The 20,550-nt window shown below is 38.5% G+C and overlaps 2 protein-coding genes across 3 annotated transcripts in view; both read left to right on the top strand.

Moving 5' to 3' along the window:
* LOC108241856 (protein PRY1) overlaps nucleotides 1–1,625 on the top strand; it is an 11,253-nt gene extending 9,628 nt beyond the window's left edge. The window contains exon 9 of the mRNA XM_025008053.2: nucleotides 569–1,625. Within this exon, the coding sequence (XP_024863821.1) occupies nucleotides 569–621 (53 nt within the window). The 3' untranslated portion in view covers nucleotides 622–1,625. The remainder of the gene's footprint in view (nucleotides 1–568) is intronic.
* Nucleotides 1,626–13,547: 11,922 nt separating this feature from the next.
* gtf3c3 (general transcription factor IIIC, polypeptide 3) overlaps nucleotides 13,548–20,550 on the top strand; it is a 14,197-nt gene continuing 7,194 nt past the window's right edge. For both annotated transcript variants that reach the window (XM_017426259.3, XM_017426260.3), the window contains exons 1-10: nucleotides 13,548–13,726; nucleotides 14,579–14,645; nucleotides 14,965–15,308; nucleotides 15,377–15,500; nucleotides 15,570–15,761; nucleotides 17,152–17,317; nucleotides 17,501–17,648; nucleotides 17,715–17,862; nucleotides 19,994–20,094; nucleotides 20,165–20,336. In XM_017426259.3, the coding sequence (XP_017281748.1) occupies nucleotides 13,631–13,726; nucleotides 14,579–14,645; nucleotides 14,965–15,308; nucleotides 15,377–15,500; nucleotides 15,570–15,761; nucleotides 17,152–17,317; nucleotides 17,501–17,648; nucleotides 17,715–17,862; nucleotides 19,994–20,094; nucleotides 20,165–20,336 (1,558 nt within the window). In that variant the 5' untranslated portion in view covers nucleotides 13,548–13,630. The remainder of the gene's footprint in view (nucleotides 13,727–14,578; nucleotides 14,646–14,964; nucleotides 15,309–15,376; nucleotides 15,501–15,569; nucleotides 15,762–17,151; nucleotides 17,318–17,500; nucleotides 17,649–17,714; nucleotides 17,863–19,993; nucleotides 20,095–20,164; nucleotides 20,337–20,550) is intronic.

Here is a 20,550-nt window from a genome sequence, read left to right as displayed (position 1 = left end):
TGTTTGCTCTAAATTCTGTATAATCTGTATCTGGGGAAAGGTAATTGATATTTCTATATGAATAATTTGACATAATACATCTAAAACCAATTAATTTATGTAATTTTTAATAAATATTGATCGTGATTGGCCCTTGACTAGGACCAAATTTTTAATTTTGGCCCCCTTGCGTCTCTGGGTTTGACACCCCTGCACTAAGTCATATATGAACACCGTTAAGAAGTGCTGCCGTCTTCTCTGGGTCAAAGTCTATTGAAGTCCATTTACTGAGGCAAAGAGGAGAACTGTTTTGTGGTCAGTCAAATCATATGTGCCCATCCAGACCACATATTTTTTTAGGGTAGGCCTTGCATATTTCAGCAAGACAATGCTCAACCACAGACTGCATCACTCCAACAGCGTGGCTCTGTAGCAGAAGAGTCCAGATCTCCAACCAACGGAAAACATTTGCTGCATCATGAAACAAAAACTCCAGCAAAGAGCCCAGGAATGTTGAACAGCTTTTACATCAGACAAGAACGGGACAACATTCTGGACTCTGTGACTGATTTGTGTTTATCATTGATAGATGGAGCGGAGATCAGTAAGTTGCAGAGGAATCATCAGAATTGGACGGCGTGATGACTTCATGTTTGGATGAAATCAGCGACGCTCTGATGGTGGTTAATCTGGAATAAGAGTCATCACTGGGCTGCAATCAGTCAAGATGAAGTGACAACCTGCAGAGATTTTCACTCATTACTGCCCAGTGAACAGGAGTCTGGTGTGCAGCCAGATTCAAGTTTTGTAAATTTTGTAAAAAATAAAAATATCAGTGCAGTCGAGAAGAAAAGTAGAACAAGCCCTTGGAAATTGAATCAGTATTTCTATCCAAAGATGTGTCTACCCCTTAAATGGGATTTGTTCTTTCATACCGTCAACCTGTAACATGATTAAAAAGTGATGTGGTGTCATATGCAGGAAAGCTGCTAATACAAAGTAAAATATCCAAGTACAACAGACCTTACTGGGAAAGTAATCTTTACTTTCTCCTACTCTTTTTTTTCCATGATAATGTGATTATTTGTTATTGCAATAATCCTTTAATGAACTGACCACAAAGCAAATAATCAATGTCTGAGTATCCATCTAATCATATCTCTGACTACCAGTAAAAAAGACTCAAGTGTAAATAAGTGATGATGATATAACCTTCTTGTTTTAGGACTATTTATAGTATTTGTAAAAAAGAAAAAAAAGTATTTAGGATTGAGCCTTCCAGGTTTCCATACTTGAGGCAGTTCAAGTTAATATTTTCTGTTTATAGCTTCTTCTGTAAGTTTTTTGCCATCAAACTTTGTACTATTTTAACCATTCATATATCAGTTCATTTAACTTGATCAGGACTGATGTGCTATGACTTTTAGTATTTGTAACTTTTACAGTTTTTTAATTATTAAACTTTATTTTTAAGAAACATCTGTAGTACTACACTGAGATCTCTTCTTCTCTGAAATTTTCAGCAGACTTGCTCTATCTTCATCTTCTTCTGCTCCTTTTAGATTTTAGCTATGGCTAATGCCATAGCTAAAATAGCTAAATGCTACATTTAGCCTTTAGGTGCTTTTCAAATCATTTTAGCTTTTAGCCATGGTTTTATTGATGTTAACTTTTCACAACTGTTTTGTTAATGTTAGCTTTTAACTAAATTTTTTCTATGATTTTGCTAACTTTAACTTTTAGTTTCTATTTTTGTAATTTTAGCTTTTAGCCATAGTTTAGCTACTTTTAGCTTTAGCTTTGATTTTGCTCATTTTTGGCTGTAGCTACAGTTTTTTTTTATTTTATCTTTTAGGGACAGTTTTGCTTTAGTTACGATTTGCTGATATTAGTTTCTGTTCTGCTCGTTTTAATTTGAACATTTCAGTCTTTGTGGTGAAAAAGTGTCATCCTCTGAATGCTACAGTAAAAAGCTCTATAATTTCATCATTTTCATCAAGTTTGAAAGCTCCTCTTTTCTATTTTTCTCTCTATCTAATGTGAATATCATTATAATTGTTTGACAAACTAGTTAATATGATTTAAATTTAATCCGAACTGTATTTCTATATTTTGTGATGAAAAGGTAATGTTGAATTGTTTCATTAGGTAGGTGTGTCTTATTAGTCCAGTCTAATGAAACTTTTCACGACCTGGTCTCAAGACATGGAAGCTATTGAGAAAAAAAACGTGTTTTTTTCATAAAATAATAAAACAAGAAATGCTTTAAAATCAGATACAATTAGCTGTGTCTTATTTGTCCAGTCTACTGAAACAATTCAACATTAACTCTGGGTCTGTCATGAATGTAGGTGTTTTGTTCTTTGTTTGGGGTTCCTTGTTTGAGTCTGGTTTCTTGTTTTGGTTTGTCTGTTGGTTTTCTGTTTTCTTGTCATCATTCACCTCCCCAGTAGTTTTCCATTCATGCCTGCCACGCCCACCTCACCTGCTCCTCGTTTAGTCCACAGCTGCATCCCATAATCATCTTCCCTCTGTCTTTAAAACTGGTCTCTGTTTTGTCACTTGTCACTGGGTCATCCTCGTTCCATGCTTTCCTTGTGTTTCTGGATTTTTATTTGTATTTTTGCTGCCACGCCAGCCTTTTGTTTTGGTTATAGTTTACTTTAATAAATTAGTTTTATTTTAAAACATGAGTCTGCGCTCTGGGTTCACCTCCGTCTCCACGCCTTATGACAGGGTCAGAAGTTCACATGACATAAAGGCGATTTAATTTTTGTTTTGCACGTGACATTGGTTTGTTAATTTGTTGATGGTTTCGAAGTGTTTAGGTGGAAGGAGATAGGAGGTGAGCAGCACCAGGTCAAATGTCAGGAACACATTGTTGAATCTGTGGAGCACAAATATCCAACCTAGAGTCCCTGGTGATCTGGTGCACTTTCGTTTCGTGGAGTGAGTTTGCAGTTGATTTTTGTGTTTGCAGCATTTTTCTTTTGCATTTGTTTTGTTGGTTGTATATTTTTGCTTCTGCCTATTTTCTGTTACTGCAGCATTTTTCTTTTGCAGCATGTATCTGTTGCATTTGTTTTTGTGTGTGCGTATGTCATCTTAACTCCCTTGCTGAGCAGAAAGAGCACCTCACCTGGTAAGAACAAACGTCATTGGCAGCCTCGTTCAGCACAGACGATTATTCTCACTGTGCTGATTCTGTTTCGTTGGCTTTGAGAGGGAGAAGGACTCCAGGTGTAGTTGGCGAGGTTGTGTTCTGAATGGCGGAGAGTGGCAGGTCAGAGCACGGCAGGTAGAGGATCCTGAACAGGACACAAGCGGCGGCGTCCAGGTAAGCAAGAACTCCTGGTTTCTTTCGCAGAAGTCCAAAAACGGAGTTCCAGGAGGCACGAGGACTGCAAAAACATAGAAGACACAAGGTAGGATTCAAAATACTTAAAACACAAGTTAAGTTCACGTAGCTAAGGCCAGGTTGAGCTACCAAATAGTATCCAGCGCCAGGTCAGACTGGAGTTTAAATACCCGCCAGGTGGTATATCCAGCTGAGAACAATTACCTCTGCCTGGTAAGCACAACAACCTGGAATCCTCACATCTATAACCAGTAAAATCCATTCTCAGTTTTCTGTAAATCAAAGAATGAGGCTGCAGCTGACAAGCTTGAAAATCAGGAAGGCTGACGTGTTCCCGTTTCTAGAAGGAAGAAGTAAAATATGATAATGTAAGAAATGCAGCATAAACCATCAGAACCTCAACATGAGCATCCGTCAGACTTGGTTCGGCTTCTTCCTCCTCTGTGAGTAAATTTACTTTATATATTTCTTTCATTCTGTCTTTCAAACATAATGTTTGGAGTCATTTTATTACTGGATAACTGTTTGTTTTTTTTAAACATAAACATTATAATTATTGTTTGACTGTTGCCTATTTAAAAAATAGACTTTATTTTTAAATTTAAACAGAAAAACAGTTCAGTGGTCTGTGAAGGAGTCGATAACTGAAAAAGTAAAAACAGTAAAAATTTCAGAAGGAATAACTGTATGGTTTCAGGTGTGCTTTAGACTTTAAATGTTCCATTAAAACAGTGTTTCAGACTTTTTCCATCTTCTGGAGAATTAAAATCCCCCCCCCCCCAAAAAATAAAAACAACATAGTAACGCTTGGATATCAAGTATTCAAGCATTACTATGTTTGTTTGCACATTAATAAAATTATACACAGTATTACAACCATTCTTCACTGTTTTCTCTTAACCTCAAGGTTTGCTTGAACAGAACAATGACAAATGACAACAAAAAATTTAAAATACCAACTGAGTAACATTGCGTACCTCCAGAGAGGGGTGGGCACCCTGCAGCCTGAAAACTACTGCATTAAAGAGAAGCTCTGCTCTGAGTCACGGTTAACTAGTTAATGTGCACAAAGTCAGTGTTCTCATTTTTTACGTGTTAAAAGATAATATTGATAGGACTCCAAAAGAACCCTGCCTTATCTGGACTTATTTTCAAATCAATGATGGGGAAACAAAACCTAATTATAATAATAAGTAGAATAAAACATTATATTGACTGGGTTTTAAATTTGATTTTTACCAACAATTATTTATATATTCAAAAGTACTTTTACACAAAACATTAATAAACAAGCAACAATGATTATTTCTGCTTCTATGCAAAGAGTCTTAATTTCCTGCAGGTTGACCATCTACCTTCACCTTCATGAGCTGCATATTGTTTTGTGTTTCAGGGCTTTATCACCAAGACATGATAATGTAATAAAATAAAAGGTTTAATGAGACAATGTACAAAAATAAAAAAAAGTGTGTTTTTCATCCAGCTTACTGAAACAGATTCATGAATTTCTTGTTCTTCCCTGTTTGCTCAAAATAATGTCTGCAGGTTATAAAAAGTCATCATCTTTATTTTACAGCTTATTAAGACTTATTAAAAAACTGCTTTCTGGGTTATTTCAAGTACTTTCCCTTTTTCAATGACTGTTTGTAACTTTTGGACTTTCACTGACTTTTATAAATTAGAGAAGTTTGTTCTAAAAAAAAAAAAGCAGAAATATAATTAATCCTTTCATGCATAGTGGACAGCTATTTAAAAGCCATTTTCTTGCATATATATGGGGTTTTATGTTATAACTGTGCATAAGGCTAAGGAAGTGCACACTAGTGTATCATGCAATATACAGTATGTCCATCCATTGCAAGTGTAACAAACGTTTCTGAAATTCAAGATGGATTTTAGGGAAAAAAAAAAAAAATCACCACCCTTTTTATTATCCCCTAAGAAAATAATAAAAAAAAAACACTTTGGGAAAAAAATTCTGGCTAAAGTTGCTGACATTTATCCTAAAAACTGCAAAACTGACATGTTTCACGTTTTGAGCAATAGAGGAAACTGTTTCTTTCTGCTATTATATTGCATTTGTTGAAAGAGTTTTTTATTTTAAATTTCATCAGAGTAGTATAATAAAACACTGCAGTTTGGATTCCAACAACAGAACCTGCTATAATTTGAAATTATCTTCTTTTTCATCACCAAGACAACCTTTAAAACAAACCACCACCAAAAACCAAGCTTACACAGAGCCTCGGTCAGTTTTCCAATACTTCACTCCCTTCATTAAATGTTTCAGTTATAATAATTTCAGATGATTTTTCCCAGTCAAACAGCTTTGAATAACACTGCACCACACTCCTTGACACAATTACTAATCACACTGATAAGGTAAAATCAAACAAGACATGCAATATTGGAAATTGCTTCTTTTCTTTAAAATGAATCCTACTTTATGTAAAGAGAAGCTCACTCCGACAACTTTTCTGGGATCCAAAAATGTTAATAACCACCTCGTTAAAGATCTGTTAGCTACACTTGCTGTTAGCCAGTCCCTTCACTGAAACCAGGTCACAGGAAAACTTTGAATATCCTTGGGTCTATCTGCTCCCAACTTCTTCACTTCCAGTTTGTCCCCCAAAGACATTAAGGAAAACGGGTGAGAAATTAAATAATTTACTTTGTTTATCTTTATCTTGCTCGCTATTGCAGTTATTTCAGTCCACGATAAACCACGCCCACGTACACTCGCGCTCTGGGCACGTTATTGTCCGTCCACCCTCATTGGCTGAAGCCTGAGGCCTTGGGCTGACCCTGGGCTGAGCTAAATTAGCCCAAATGAGCAGCAAACCGAGGGGGCGGGACAAGACAGGTGTCAATCATTCTGTACCAGGCAAAACAAGGGGCTGAACGGGGCTGTAAAAAGTTAGCCCGTTGGAAAGACTTTGGGTTTTTCTCGAAACTGGCACCAGTTTTGTTGTAAATTTCAGAAAATGTGATACAATATTTTAAATTTGTGTTCATTAGGTATTTTAACATTTATATTGTAAACACCAGGGAGGGCTTAGCCCCATTAGCCCACTGATACCAGCCGTCCCTGGTTGAGATCTCTCTGTGATCTTTTTCAGATGAACTAATATTAACTATTGATGTTTTCTGTAGCTCTGCAGGTTGGAACTGTTGACGCACAGAATCATTACTACAGAGAACCTGGTGAAAAATTATCTATTAAATGCTCCTTTCCTCGTTTATATGGAAGACAGAAGATCTTCTGCAGAGAAAACTGCGAAGGAGAAAATATTTTCATTACAACAAATCAGAAAACAGCTCAAAGTGGAAGATACCAGACTGACTATAAAGAGGATGGATTTGAGGATTTTAATCCAGGATCTCCTGGTTTGACTGTGAGAGTTTTAAACCTGACCCAGTCTGACTCAGGACTGTACAAATGTGGTTTGGGCGACTCTCCATCATCAGCTACATATGCAGAATTTGGAGTCGTTGTTGCAGATGGTGAGTTTCTGTTCAATCTGCTTATTAATCTTTGAAAGATGTGACACAGTGGTTAGAGCTGTCACCTCCCAGTGAGAAGGTTGCAGGATTATCTCCCGGATTAGAGTTTACATGTTCTCCCTGTGCATGTGTGGGTTTAGACCGGGTACTTTAGTTTCCTCCCACAGACCCAAAACATGCATGTTAGGTTTATTGGTATTTCTAAGTTGTCCCTAGCTGTGAGTTGGAGTGTAAATAGTAGGTTGTCTCTATGTGTCCCTGTGATGAACTGGAGACCTGTCCAGGGTGTCCCCCACCTCTCACACAGTGTCTGCTGGAGATAGGCACCAGCTCCCTGCGACCTGGAAAAGAGAAGCAGATGAAGAAAAATGGGTGGATGGATCTTTGAAAGACTAAACATATAAATAACTACTGGCTGAAGAAACTGACCACTCTCCACGAGCACCTAGCAGGTCAAATGAACCAGCTACTGATGGAAGAGACCCACCCTGAGTGGTTGACCCAAGGCCAGACAGTCTTGATCATGAAAGACCTCCAAAAAGGGGCAATTCCTTCCAACTACCAGCCAATCACCTGCCTCTGTACAACATGGAAGCTCCTATCAGACATCTTAGGAGCTAAGATGAACAGGCACATGGGTCAATACATGAGCGTGGCACAGAAGGGAATTAGCACCAACACCAGAGGAGCCAAGTACCAGCTACTGGTCAACAGACCTGTAGCTCGAGACTGTAAGACCAGACATGACCAGACATGGCTTTCCTTTAGTTGACCAAAGGAAAGCCTATGACTTGATGCCTCACACATGGATACTGGACTGCTTGAAACTGTATAACATCAACAGGACACTAAGAGCCTTCCTTGAGAACTCAATAGGAATGTGGAAGACAACTCTAGAGAGGGCAGTTCAAAGCCAATTGCATGTCAGCATCAAATACGGCATATACTGAGTTGAGGCTTTGTTCCAGTCCTGTTCTGCAAGGGTCTAAACCCCCTCAGCCAGATCATCGCAAAGAGTAGCTATGGATACCGGTTCCAAAGGGGAACAGTCATCAGTCACCTCCTCTACATGGATGACATCAAGCTGTATGCCAAAACTGAGCAAGACATCAATTCACTGATCCACCTTACCAGGATATACAGCAAGGACATTGGAAGGCTTAAGAAGTCTCTTAGTGTCCTGATGATGTTGTACAGTTTCAAGCAGTCCAGTGTCCATGTGTGAGGCATTGAGTCATAGACTTTCCTGTAGTCAATCCAGGCAGTGCACAGGTTTGTGTGTCTGGTCTTACAGTCTCGAGCTACAGGTCTGTTGACTAGTAGTTGGTGCTTGGCTCCTCTGGTGTTGGTGCCAATTCACTTCTGTGCCTCGCTCAGGTATTGACCCATGTGCCTGTTCATCTTAGTCACTATGATGCCTGACAGGAGCTTCCATGTTGTACAGAGACAGGTGATTGGCTGAAATTGCTCCTTTCTGGGCATCTTTAAGTAAGTATCCTGGTGCCAACCTTCAAGCAACCTTTGCTGTCTAATCAGTGAGGATTAACAAGGTCCATGTAAGATACGAAATGAGAAAAATTGTCAGAAAAGAATAAAACTGAGAATAATGTGATCATGTTAGGAACAAGAAGTAATTGTTGACTGTGTTTATTTCAAACAGCTGTGCTGGATGGAAAGAAAGATCATCATCTCTGTAAAACAGCTGGCAGCTCGCTGACAGTCGCATGTTCCTTTAGTGACTCTGAAAAAATGAAATCCTTCTGCAGAGGAGAATGTGACGAAGACAAGATTCTTCTTCAGACGGATGAAGACACAGCTCAGAGTGGCAGATACATCATCGAAAATAACAAAACTAAAACTTCAGGAGGACATTTGTTTGTGACCATCAAACAGCTGACTGAGTCTGACTCAGGACGATACAGATGTTATCTGGACAAATCATACAGAGAATTTATTGTTACTGGTGAGTTTCTACAGATAAAAATATTCTGAATGTCATTTTTAAGAGTAACAGTTTCAAAAAAACATAGATTGGTCTTGAAACTGTGGGGACCATCAGTTTGAACATTGATGACCGAAAAAAACAACAACCATGTTTCTTACTTAATAATTGTCAAAATAATGTGTCTGGAGATGTGAAATTTGTGGTCATTTTTTGTTTTTTAAATCCCCATTAAATTAAAATTTCTTATCCTTTTTTTTTTTCAATTGACCCATCAACGTCAACTTTAGTTTCTTCTGGAACCTCTGATCAACAGATATGTGGAGGAACATCTGGCTACTGTGAGTAATCGATGAGAAAGATGGTGGAGCACTAAATACTAATTTTTTTTCTTTAAACTTCTAACATATTCACCACAAACAAACACAGAGGGGAGGGGAGGGGAGGGGGGGGGGGTGGACTTACCTAATCAGTTACTTAAAACTAAACACCAGCATTAAAAAGAATGGGATGTTTTAAAAGGAGAAACCAGTGTCTATTTCAACTTGTTCACTGTAATAATTGCCAACTAGATGGATATAGCTGTTTGTCCTGGCAAATTGGATTCTGTAATGTCTGCTTTAGAGCAGAAACTGGGAGGAGTGATGAAGAGGATAAAGAGAATGAGAGGGTTCCTTTGTGATCTGGGTGGCTTTTCTGATCAGAAGCATTAATGGGTGAAGAAGTGGAGATGGTTGAGGAATATAAATACCTTGGTGTTCATCTAGACAACAGACTGGACTGGAGACTCAACAGTGAAGCCATCTACAAGCAGGGACAGAGCAGACTGTACTTCTGGAGGAAGCTTAGATCCTTCAAGGTTTCCAGCAAGATGCTGCAGATCTTCTATAAGTCTGTTGTTGAGAGTGTCGTCTCCTCCGCCATCAGCATCAGAGCCAGGGACCTAAAAAGGCTCAACAACCTGATAAAGAAGGCTGGTTCTGTTCTGGGGATGACTGTGGAACCTCTGGAGATAATGATGCAAAGAAGGATTTTGCATAAAATCAAGGAAATCATGGACAACCCTGACCATCCTCTTCATGAGACCGTCATCGGAAAACAGAGTCTCTTTAGTCAAAGGCTTCTTCAGATTAGCTGTAAAACGGACCCCTGCCCACAGCCATCACCATCTATAAGAACTCCTTGATTTAAATGAGCTACGTCAACATTTAATTTCCCTTTGGGATGAATAAAGTATTTTTGAATTGAATTGAATTGAATTAAACAGTTCAGAGATAGATCTTCAACGTGAACCAGTGATTTTACTGATTTTACTCAAATTATTCTGGAGAGTTTTGCTTTGTGTTTGGTCCTTGGAAGTTGCACCAGGAGGAGAAATTCAAGGTGAGGATGGATTCAGTGAGGGAACGATGAACCAGAGGTAAAATGTGCTTCCTGACCTCAGCTTTCTCAGCAGGTACAGCTGCTGTTGGGCTCCAGGGACACAGAGAGACGAGAGTCTACCTCTGAACTTGTCATGATCTTGGGTTCTTTGTGTTTGTAAAATGTGTGTGTGTCTGTGAAGAATTTTTAATTTCCTCCAAACCCAAACTTGTTTCCGTCTTTCCTTCTTCTTTCATCAGTGGAGCCATCAGCCTCCTCACCAACGACCACACAGAGCTTCATCTCCACTTCAGGAAGTCCTGGTACTGGTGAGTTTCTACAGATAAAACTATTCTGAATGTCACTTAGAGACTATTCCATTGATTTCTGACAGGTTTTGAAAAACGTAGATCGATCTTGAACTCAGTGAAGTAAATTTCTCTTCTTCTTTCATCAGTGGAGCCATCAGCCTCCTCACCAACGACCACACAGAGCTTCATCTCCACTTCACAAATTCCCTTACCACCAGTTCCTTTTGAAAGCTTTGATCAGAAGAACACAGAAACATCTGGAGAAACATCCAACCACAGTAAGGGATCCATGACCCTGTCAAAGTCCCTGTTCATCACTGATGTCATGATCCAGCAGGAGTTGTGAGAGTTAAACTACTTGTTCAACCTCTGCAGATGTTCCTGTGATTGTTGGTCTGACTCTGGGGGTCACAGTCACCCTGTTAGCAGCAGCAGCTCTGCTGGTTTCCTGCAGGAGAAGATCTCTGGAAGGTCAGTCACCAACAAACAATCAGCACTGATGAGACTTCTCTTGAATAATTCCTCCCCATCAGACAATCTGCTGTTTGTTTAACAGGTCAGAGGACCAGAGGGAACCCAGATTAAATATGAAGGTATTTTTTTCTTCTTTGTGGAAAGATTGTTTCAGTTAAAATGAAATAAAGCAGCTTCGGACAGTTTGAGACCAGACAGTGAATTCACAGAAAGAAACAACACAAATATCAGCTAAACTGTTGACTAATAGCTTCAGAATGAAACACTGTAAATTTGGACCGCCTCATGTTAGAATCTGAACGTCTGAGTCTCTTTATGTTCAACTGATGAAAACTAGAAATGTTTGGATTTATTCCAGCCGATTGTCTCTGAGACCAGCACCTCTCAGGACCAGACCTACGAGAATCTCAGTCCTGCTTCTAGAGGAAAGGTCTAGATCTGGATTCAGACCTGGATTGTGGTTCTCGAGATGCAGTTCTTCCTTTCAACAGGCAAAACTTGTCTTTAGTTTGTTTCTGATTTGCTTCAGCTACATGTGCTTTTAGATGGAAGACCATTTATTTCAGTTTGATTCATTTTTGTTTTACTTATTTCTATTTTTTCAATGATGATGATGATAATGATGATGATATCAGTTATAACAGAGAAGCTTCTCAATCTAAATCTGAAAAAAGAGATTTGTTTCTGGTTTCTTAGCCATTTCACTAATCCAGTTGTTTAAACTGTCTGCAGAATAAAAAGCTGAACTTCAGCAGATTCTCTACCAATACGATCAATATGAGCACTGATTTGCTGATTGAACCTTTGCGGGAAATAGATTTCTTCATGAATGTATCCAAGTTATTTTATTTTTTAATTTCAACTGTTAAATTGTATTTATTTTCCCTGTTTTCTTTTTCTAAACTGATTCTAATTTTTGCATTTTATTTTGATTTTTATGTTTGGGAGCTGCAGTATCTTAGTGGTCAGTGGTGCGGTCGTGTAATCCTGAGGCCGCAGGTTTGAGCCCAGGTTGTGGCAGTAAGAGCATCCGGGGTAAAAAAAAAAGCCAAATCTGTGTTGCAAGTTTGCTTGCTGTAGAAGGGAACAGCAAAAAGAACAACATATCATGTTTGTGGTTTACACTGACAGAAAAAATGCCGGTGGTTCATTGAATAAACTGTTTTCACGTGGAACGGCTTGTCTGTCTCCCATTTTTGTCATGCCCGGTTCAACACCAGTCATCTATAATTTAATCGTTAATAAATGATTAATTAAGCTTGAAAAACATCATCAATTAAGGATGATTCATACTTAATAAGTTATAAATTAACTAATTTAATAATGCTTTAGCCATAAAAGCTAATTACTTCCAAAACCAACAACATGTTTTTTCATGCTTAATAACTCATGAATGAACTATTCTATATACTGTGTGTATTTGTATGTAAATGTTCATATAAATGTACTTTCACACCATGTGTTAGACATATATCAATGGTTAGAGAATGTTTGAAATGACTATATACACATCCTGCAGTGCATTAATAATTAAGGTAGTTGCTAGTAGTAAGTTAAGTCCTTTTTTGAACCCTCATAAAGTTAAGACTATTTATCCTCTGTCCTTCTGTCCACTTTTCCCACCTTCCTGTTTTCTTCTCATCGTTTCTGATGATATTGGCTATTTTATTAATCTCACTGTAAACAGTTCCAAATGTATAATTACTTTCATAGCTCTTTTTACTGGCTTTTGACATTTATCTTAATTTCATACTTCATGATTACCATTTATTACGGATGTTGGGTATTTAGAGAGGATTGTTTATTTTCTGATGGCTTTTGCAAAAGGAGAAGTTCCTTGGCAGCGACTAATAGCATGGCCTCTGCATGAGCTATCTTTCTTTATTATGAGAAAGCAAAAGGGTGTGGACTGAGCCATCCAGAACCGGTCCAGTCCATAATGTAAACACAAAGATAACACATACTGCGGAGAGAGTGATTCTAAAGCAGTGGCCTGAATAACACATGTCTAGTTATCTATGAGATATGGATCTAATAATTATGAGATCAGGATCTCATAATCATGAGATCTTTTCTCATAAATATAAGATTGAATCTACAGTGCCTTTCTTTTTCTTTGGTGAATGCAATGCGCTTCCATAGTTTCTTTTCTGTTTATTATGTTTCTATAAAGTTGTCTAAAACTGATGCTGTTTACTTGAATACAAAAAAATTTGTAAAAATTGAGAATTTATACGAGTAAAAACTTTTTTTTTTAAAAGCTGCTCCCAAATAAAGATATACGGAAAAGGATTAGGGCCACCGAAAAAAAAAAAGAATTCTAACTTTAATCTTTTAATTTTGAGTTTAAAGTCAGATTTCTGAGATTAGTCAGATCCCTAATCCTCTTCCGTACTCTTCCGTAAAGATACCGTAATATATTGTTTCTGTGCGCACAACGAAACAGAATTATTGTATTTATTGTATTGTATTATTGTATTTTTTGCGATATGGAGACTGGTTTTACCGCAGTATTACGCGTGAATGAGGGTCAGTTTATATCTAACCTAAAACCGACTGCGTAATTTTAGCAGTATTTGAACGCACCGCCAGCATCCACTTCCGGGTCATCAGACAGTTGAACGCACCGCCAGCATCCACTTCCGGGTCATCAGACAGTTGCGGGTAAATAAGATGTTCTAGCTGCAGAATTAGGCAAACATGTCTGGTTTCAGCGTTGAGTTAATCGATTATCTGGAGGGTCGAATCACTTTTGAAGAGTTCGACCGAAGGAGAGACGAGCGGAAGGCAGAAGAGGTAAATCCGCGGAGCGATGTTAGCTTGAAGCGGCTAACCTGGACGTCATATTCGGTGTCTATGACAGCTCTTTCTGCACGTCTGTCATTAACACACAAAAATGGCTTTGGTTTGTTTGTTTTGTGGGAATGCTGATTAAACATTCACACTATCGTTTTCCTTGTTATTTGATTTCTCCTTGCGTTTTTTTTTTTTGCAATCTCTCTACTTCTGCACAGTCTGTGCTATTTTAGCCATTCATGTAGCAAAAGCTTATTCAGGAGATGGGTGCTGTGATTTTTGTTTGTTTTATTAACTTTCATATTCTTCAGAATATTTGGTTGTAGTTCACATAAAATCCCCTAAAGAAATACGTCAATTCCTTCAAAAACATTGTATTTTTAAAATATGCGTCAGCAGGCTGGCTCTAATATTATCTTCTTATGTTACTTTTACTTTTTGGCTACTATTTTGTTACTTTTAGCTGGCATTTTGCTATGCATAGCTTTTAAATGGCCTTTTCCTACTTTTAGCTTTGGTTACCATTCTGCTACTTTTAGCTACTTTTGTTATTTATGTAGCTCATTGTTACTTTTAGCAGTTAGCTAGCCTTTTGCTAAGTTTACCTTTTTTTTCTGCCTTTTGTAAACAAGTGCTTTGCTCCTTTTAGCTTATAGATAAATACTTGATTTAACCTTAAGGGGAAATTTAATATTTAGCTAGTGCAATTACTTAGTGTTCTGATTTTTTTAGCTTTAACAACTCAGTTTCAGTTGTTTTTTTTTTGTTTTTTTTTAGCAAAGTCAGCCAGCATTCCCACTGCATCTTTGCAAAAAAAAGAAATTTCTATTTTTTTCCTGTATTTCTCCTCAGGAGACAGGCGGAGTAACTGAAGATGATGCTCAACCATCCACCTCGGCACAAACTAAAGTCACCGTAGGTAAAATAACTGTCAGACATTTAAATAATGAAACATTTTTGTGTCAGATATATTACGTGTCAGAAGCACTTTTGTTTACCTGATCCAGGTGTACCCAGTGAAAGTTAATATTTTGTGAGAAACATTTGGAGGTTGTGTATTTCTAATTTTTTGGTCAAAGTGCTGCTGTAACAAAGAATGGGAGTTTTTGAGACAGAGGCTGGATAGAAGTTTATGAATATAACAATATATTTTTTGAGCTATTGTTGTCAGATGTGAATCATGACCTCTGCCTCAGTTCTGATCCAGTTTTTATCTGATGAGTTTTGTACGTTCTCAGAGGAGGGAGTCAGCCCAGGAGTTCAGCTGGCCTTTGCCTCCATCCTGGGAGAGACGGTTGAAGCACCATCGTCGGAGGAAGAGGAGGCGGACAGCTTGAGCTATGTGGATGATGAAGAAGATAAGGACTACAATGTGGAGGAGAAAGAGGGAGTTAAAGTAAAGACTGATAAGACACAGAAGAGGCCAAGGCGAGGAGGGAGGAGCAGAGGAAAAAGAGGAGTGAAGAGCAAGTTGAAAGAAGAAGAGGAGCAGGAGAAGGAGGAGGAGGAAGAAGGTATGACGGTGGGTGATGTGTTCAAGCTGGAGATGGAGCTGAACCGAGAGAACAAGAAGCTGATGAAGGTGGGTAGGAGGAAGAAGGTCCTGTTTCCTGTCCTCTCTCATTGCTTGCTGACTGTGCATCTGTCTAGGCACGTCGTCATGGCAGCAAGCTGCCCCAGGCTCTCAGGGGTCTGATGGGGGAGGCCAACATACGCTACGCCCGTGGAGATCAGGAGGACGCCATCATGATGTGCATGGAAATCATCAGGCAGGGTATGAAGCGAGTGCTGCACTCGGTTCTGTGTTCGGTTCCACTGACGAACGTATAAATGTGTTCTGCAGCCCCTCTGGCCTACGAGCCTTTCTCCACTCTGGCCATGATCTATGAGGATAATGAAGATGTGGAGAAAGCTCTGCAGTTCGGACTCATTGCTGCCCACCTGAACCCATCGGACTGTGAGGAGTGGATCCGATTGGCAGAGATGTCTCTGGAGCAGGACAACGTCCGACAGGCCATCATCTGCTACAGTAAAGGTTTGTCACACACTCCTACCTCCTGTGTGTATATCTTACTGTCTTTCTATAGAACAGTAAAGTATATCATTTGTAGTGAAGCATCAAAGAAGTTAAAACTACTCCACCTTGAATATAAATTTGGGTATAATTTTGGAAATAAACAGGTAAAATTTGGTTATAATTAGGCATAAATTTGAATATACTTTTAAATAAAACTTTTGGTAGAAATGTGCGAGCAGCAGTGACTACAATGTGAAGCTGTATTTCTTGATGTCAGTAATCTCTTTGCAGGAAAATACTTCATTGGCCTTCATATTACTTCAGTGTCAGTCCAATCTGTGGAATAATCTGCATGAAAAGATCTGATCCATTGAGTTCTTAGTTTACAACTTTTAGAACCACAGCCGACTCTAGAGAGGTCTGATGTAGTCTTCGGATCAGAGTTGTTTTCTCAGAGAGGGGGAAAGTGGTCATAAAGTTCTACTTGATTCAAGTACAATAAGGACACTTTTGTACCAAAAATAAATAAATAAATTAGGTATTACCATTACCATTAAATTATGAAATACATAATTAAATAGCAGTTTAAATAATGTTTAAATAAATAAATATCTCATTCTAAAATCCTTTATTTAAAAATGCATGTAATTATTTCACTGTTTATCTTTTTATTTAATGGCAGCAGTTATATCTTGTAATTATTTAAACTGTCAATCTTACCCATCAAACTCAGGGGGAGGGACTAGTGTGGCTTGTCAACAGACCCTGACGTCTGATTGGCTGCTCCGTACTGCAAGTGAAGACAGATCGACCACAGAAAATGGATCGACAGCCAAGAAACATATTCTGAAGCATTAGGGGGCGGTAATTGTCTTCATGTGTATTTGGATGAAAATGTATAAAAAAAGTCCACAATAAAACCAGAAAAAGTAATTAGATTTTTTTTTTTTTTTTTTTTTGCTACAGTAGACTGAAAAGTCCCTAAATTGGCAGCACTGAGCCCAGGGTGTTGAAAGTTGTGTGGTGGCCATGTTTAAAGAATGGATCTCAGACTAAACCAATAAAATTCACAAAATCAGCATTGGTCCCGCCCTCTGAGTTTGATGGGTGAGGTTGACAGTTTAAATAATTACTGCTGCACCTGAACCGTGGAATTAATAAATACATAGTGAAATATTGTTTCTTTTTAAAGAAGGAATTTGAATAATTTCATTATTTAAAGTGGCATTTGATTATTTAATGATGTATTTAATAATTAAATGGTACATGTAATTATTTAATGGGACAGTAATTTATTTAAATTTCATCACTCCAAACCTTTGCTTGTGTGACTTAGACATTTTGAGTCTCAGCTGCCTTTTTTAATCCATGTTATGTTTTTGTTTTGTTTTGTTTTATCCCCTAAAAGCTATAAAGTACGACCCAACCAACGTGCGCTACCTGTGGGAGCGCTCCAGCCTGCACATGCGTTTAGGCGAACATAAACAGTGCATGGACGGATACCGCAGGATCCTGTCTCTTCTGCCTCTGGAGGACGGGGAGCATTTCATGCAGCTGTCCAAGGACATGGCTAAGTACTGGAAACACATCAGTAGGACATGCTGAACTCATTTTAAACTGACAAAAGTAGTAATAATAATATAAACAAATTGGTAAAAATCGTTGCTTTTAAATTTTGGATCAACAAAATGAGTTTAAAAATGACAGAGAAGATGCATATGTAAGTTTATATATATATGTGTGTGTGTGTGGATTAGGAGTTACTATGAGAGTAATGACCTGACTTCAGCTCTCTGTGTGATTGAGGAAGCTCTGACTCGACACCCCAGCTTGGTCAGTGATGACTTCATCAATATGGCTGCTGAGCTCTACATCTGTAGCCGCCAGCACCAACAGGCCCTGCAGGTAAAGCCACCTGTGTGAGAGCCGCTTGTGTTATTAAAGAGAGGGCTAACTGCGGTTTGTTTTTAGGTTTTAGTCAAATTTACCGGTGTTGTTCTGGTTCGAGCTAATCCCTCGTCGGAAGTCGCTGCGCCATCGCAAACGGAAACGGGGACTGAGGAGGAGGAGGAGGAGAAAAAAGACGAGGATGCAAAATCAAACTGCACAGGGGAAAACGGTGAGAAGTCGTTCGGAAAAAAATATAGATTGTTGATTAAAGAAAACATTCTGTACATGTATTGAGATTTATTATTATTATTATTTTATTTATTTTTAATTATTAAAAGCTTTGGTTTTATCTCAGTGTCTGATGTTATAATAGTCTAAAAAGAATGATGCCTGGCCTACACATGGAGATTTATGTATTTATTTCTGTTCAGATAACCCAAATATTATTTAATATTTGATTGTTAAAGTAATTTCTGCAGAATATGTTTGATAGGAAGAGGCCTTCCTGTCACCACTACCTCTGTGAATAACTGTGCAGCATCATGTTAATCCACCAGATCACTAATGAGCCTCTAAAACCTTTATGGGCTACATTTTCCTACAGTCCAAAGCAAAGGTTTTGGTGAAAACCTGTATATTATCTTTCTATTCTCATTTCACAAGTTTCAGATTTAGGATTCGAGGAAAATCTCCTGTTTTTATTGGACAATGAGTCTATGAGGTAATAGAGGCTTTTATTTGATAAAACTTGAACTTCCCTTCAGACTAAAACTAACCTTGTTGACGTGTCTCAGTTTGTTTGCGTGCTGAAGATGCATCATATTCAGTGTTGACGCTGGGAGCTCAAAAATCAGGAACTAGTTGAGTTAAATGTTGCCTGGGCCAGCTGAGACTTGGCATCCTCATAGAAGCTCCCACAGCAGACAAGTCTTTCTCTCTGACTCTCTGCTGGACCATGGTACCTGTCTAATGTTTTTATTGGATTGTAAGCTGAAGACTAGCTCTGATCTTCCTCCTGGATCTCTAGGACTTGACTCTGACCTTCCTATTTGCAGTAGCTAATAGAAAGCCTCTGGAATGGCCAACCACAACGCAGTCGATGCTAACAGTTCATGTTGCCATCATGGCGTCTTTAGTTACTGTCAGAATGGCGTCAGACCGTAAATATCTGAGGAAAAAGCCGAAACTCAACCGAGGAGTTTAGTCTTTTACTATTAGCTGTTATAATTACTGGAACCTGGACTTCAACGAATGTGGCATTGAGTTTATCATTTATTTTCTTTGGAAATACTTATCTAATACATTGTATTATTACCAGGCTTTCTCTAGACCAGGGGTGGGGAATCCTGGTCCTCAGGGCCACTATCCTGCATGTTTTCCTTGTTCCTCTGCTCCAACACACCTGATCTGAATCAATGGGTGATTAACAGGCTTCTGCAGAACATGAAGAGGTGATTTAACCTCTGAATCAGCTGTGTTGGAGCAGGGAAACAAGGAAAACATGCAGGATAGTGGCCCTGAGGACCAGGATTGCCCAACCCTGCTCTAAACTATCGTATGTTTACTCTTAAGGAGGGAACTGAGGATCGTCATACACCAGTCAACTGAAAACATGTCAATATGAGTAAATAATAACCATTGGTCTGTTTTAACTACTTTTATGTATAAAACTTATTTGCTAAATAATAGTGAGTTAGTGTATGGGCTAGACCACAGCTGCAGGAACAGCTGCGGGAACCCCAGGTTCTGCGGGAACCCCAGGTTCTGCAGGAAGGGCATCCGGCGTAAAACTTTTGCCAAAATGTTTGTGTGAGCTTGCTCGCTGTGAAGAAGAGAGCAGCCGAAATAACTTACTATTGTATAGGCTAGATAATAACTCGGGTCTCCAAATCTAAACACTAAAGTGTATGTTATATAAGGCTAAATATTTCCAGAATTTTGAGGGAAAAGACTGATATACGTTTAAGTTAGCTTAGTCTAAATACAGCCAGAGAAGTTGCATTTTTCTGTAAAAATGCAGTGAGAGTGAGTGCTGAATGACTAAAAAAAGTAAAACACAAGTTTCAAACTAAAATATATCAAAATCTAGCCAAAAGTACTAAAGTGGTGTTTTAGAAATGATGACATTTTTAGAGTAATGACTTTAAAAAAAGAAATTGCTGCTCATTCAGGAAATAAAACAATTCTGAACAATAACAGTCTGACAGTTTGTATGTAAGCCACAAATAATTGGTTCCTGGTGTAAAAATCCAGCTAAAATGGATCCAAAAAGTGCAGGTGAATCATTAATAAAGTGAGCGTGTTAAAGTTCTCGTTTAAAGCTTTTAAAATGTAAATAAATGTGTGTGATGTGTCTCCAGGGGAAATTATCGAGGTTCAGGTTCCAGACAGTGTTCCTGTCGACCTGAGGGCCAAACTGATCGTCTGTCTCATCCAGCTGCACGACCTCACACCTGTGGAGGTAACTTGATTTTTACAGATTAATCTGGTCTTAAAGAGGGTATTGTAACAAAGAGTGTTTATTTGGACAGGGCTTGGTGTCGTCCCTGATGGAGCAGAGTCCAGAGGAGATTGGAGACCTGTACCTGGATGTGGGTGAAGCTTACATCGAACGGGGAGAATATATGTCCGCTTTGCCTCTGCTTTCAGCTCTCGTCATTTCTGAAAAATACAACCTGGCTGTCGTCTGGCTGCGACATGCAGGTAGGACCAGCAGAACACAGAGCAGAAACATCTCAGATTGTTACAAGTGGGGATTTGTGTTGGGGATGGATATTTTAAATAAAAATGCCACCCTAGTGCAGGGGTCGGCAACCCAAAATGTTGAAAGAGCCATATTGGACCAAAAAAACAAAAAACAAATGTCTGGAGCCGCAAAAAATTAAAAGCCTTATATAAGCCTTATAATGAAGGCAGC

The sequence above is a fragment of the Kryptolebias marmoratus genome, linkage group LG1, assembly GCF_001649575.2.
Source record: "Kryptolebias marmoratus isolate JLee-2015 linkage group LG1, ASM164957v2, whole genome shotgun sequence".
Lineage (NCBI taxonomy): Eukaryota > Metazoa > Chordata > Actinopteri > Cyprinodontiformes > Rivulidae > Kryptolebias > Kryptolebias marmoratus.
This window is presented reverse-complemented; position numbering and strand designations above follow the sequence as displayed.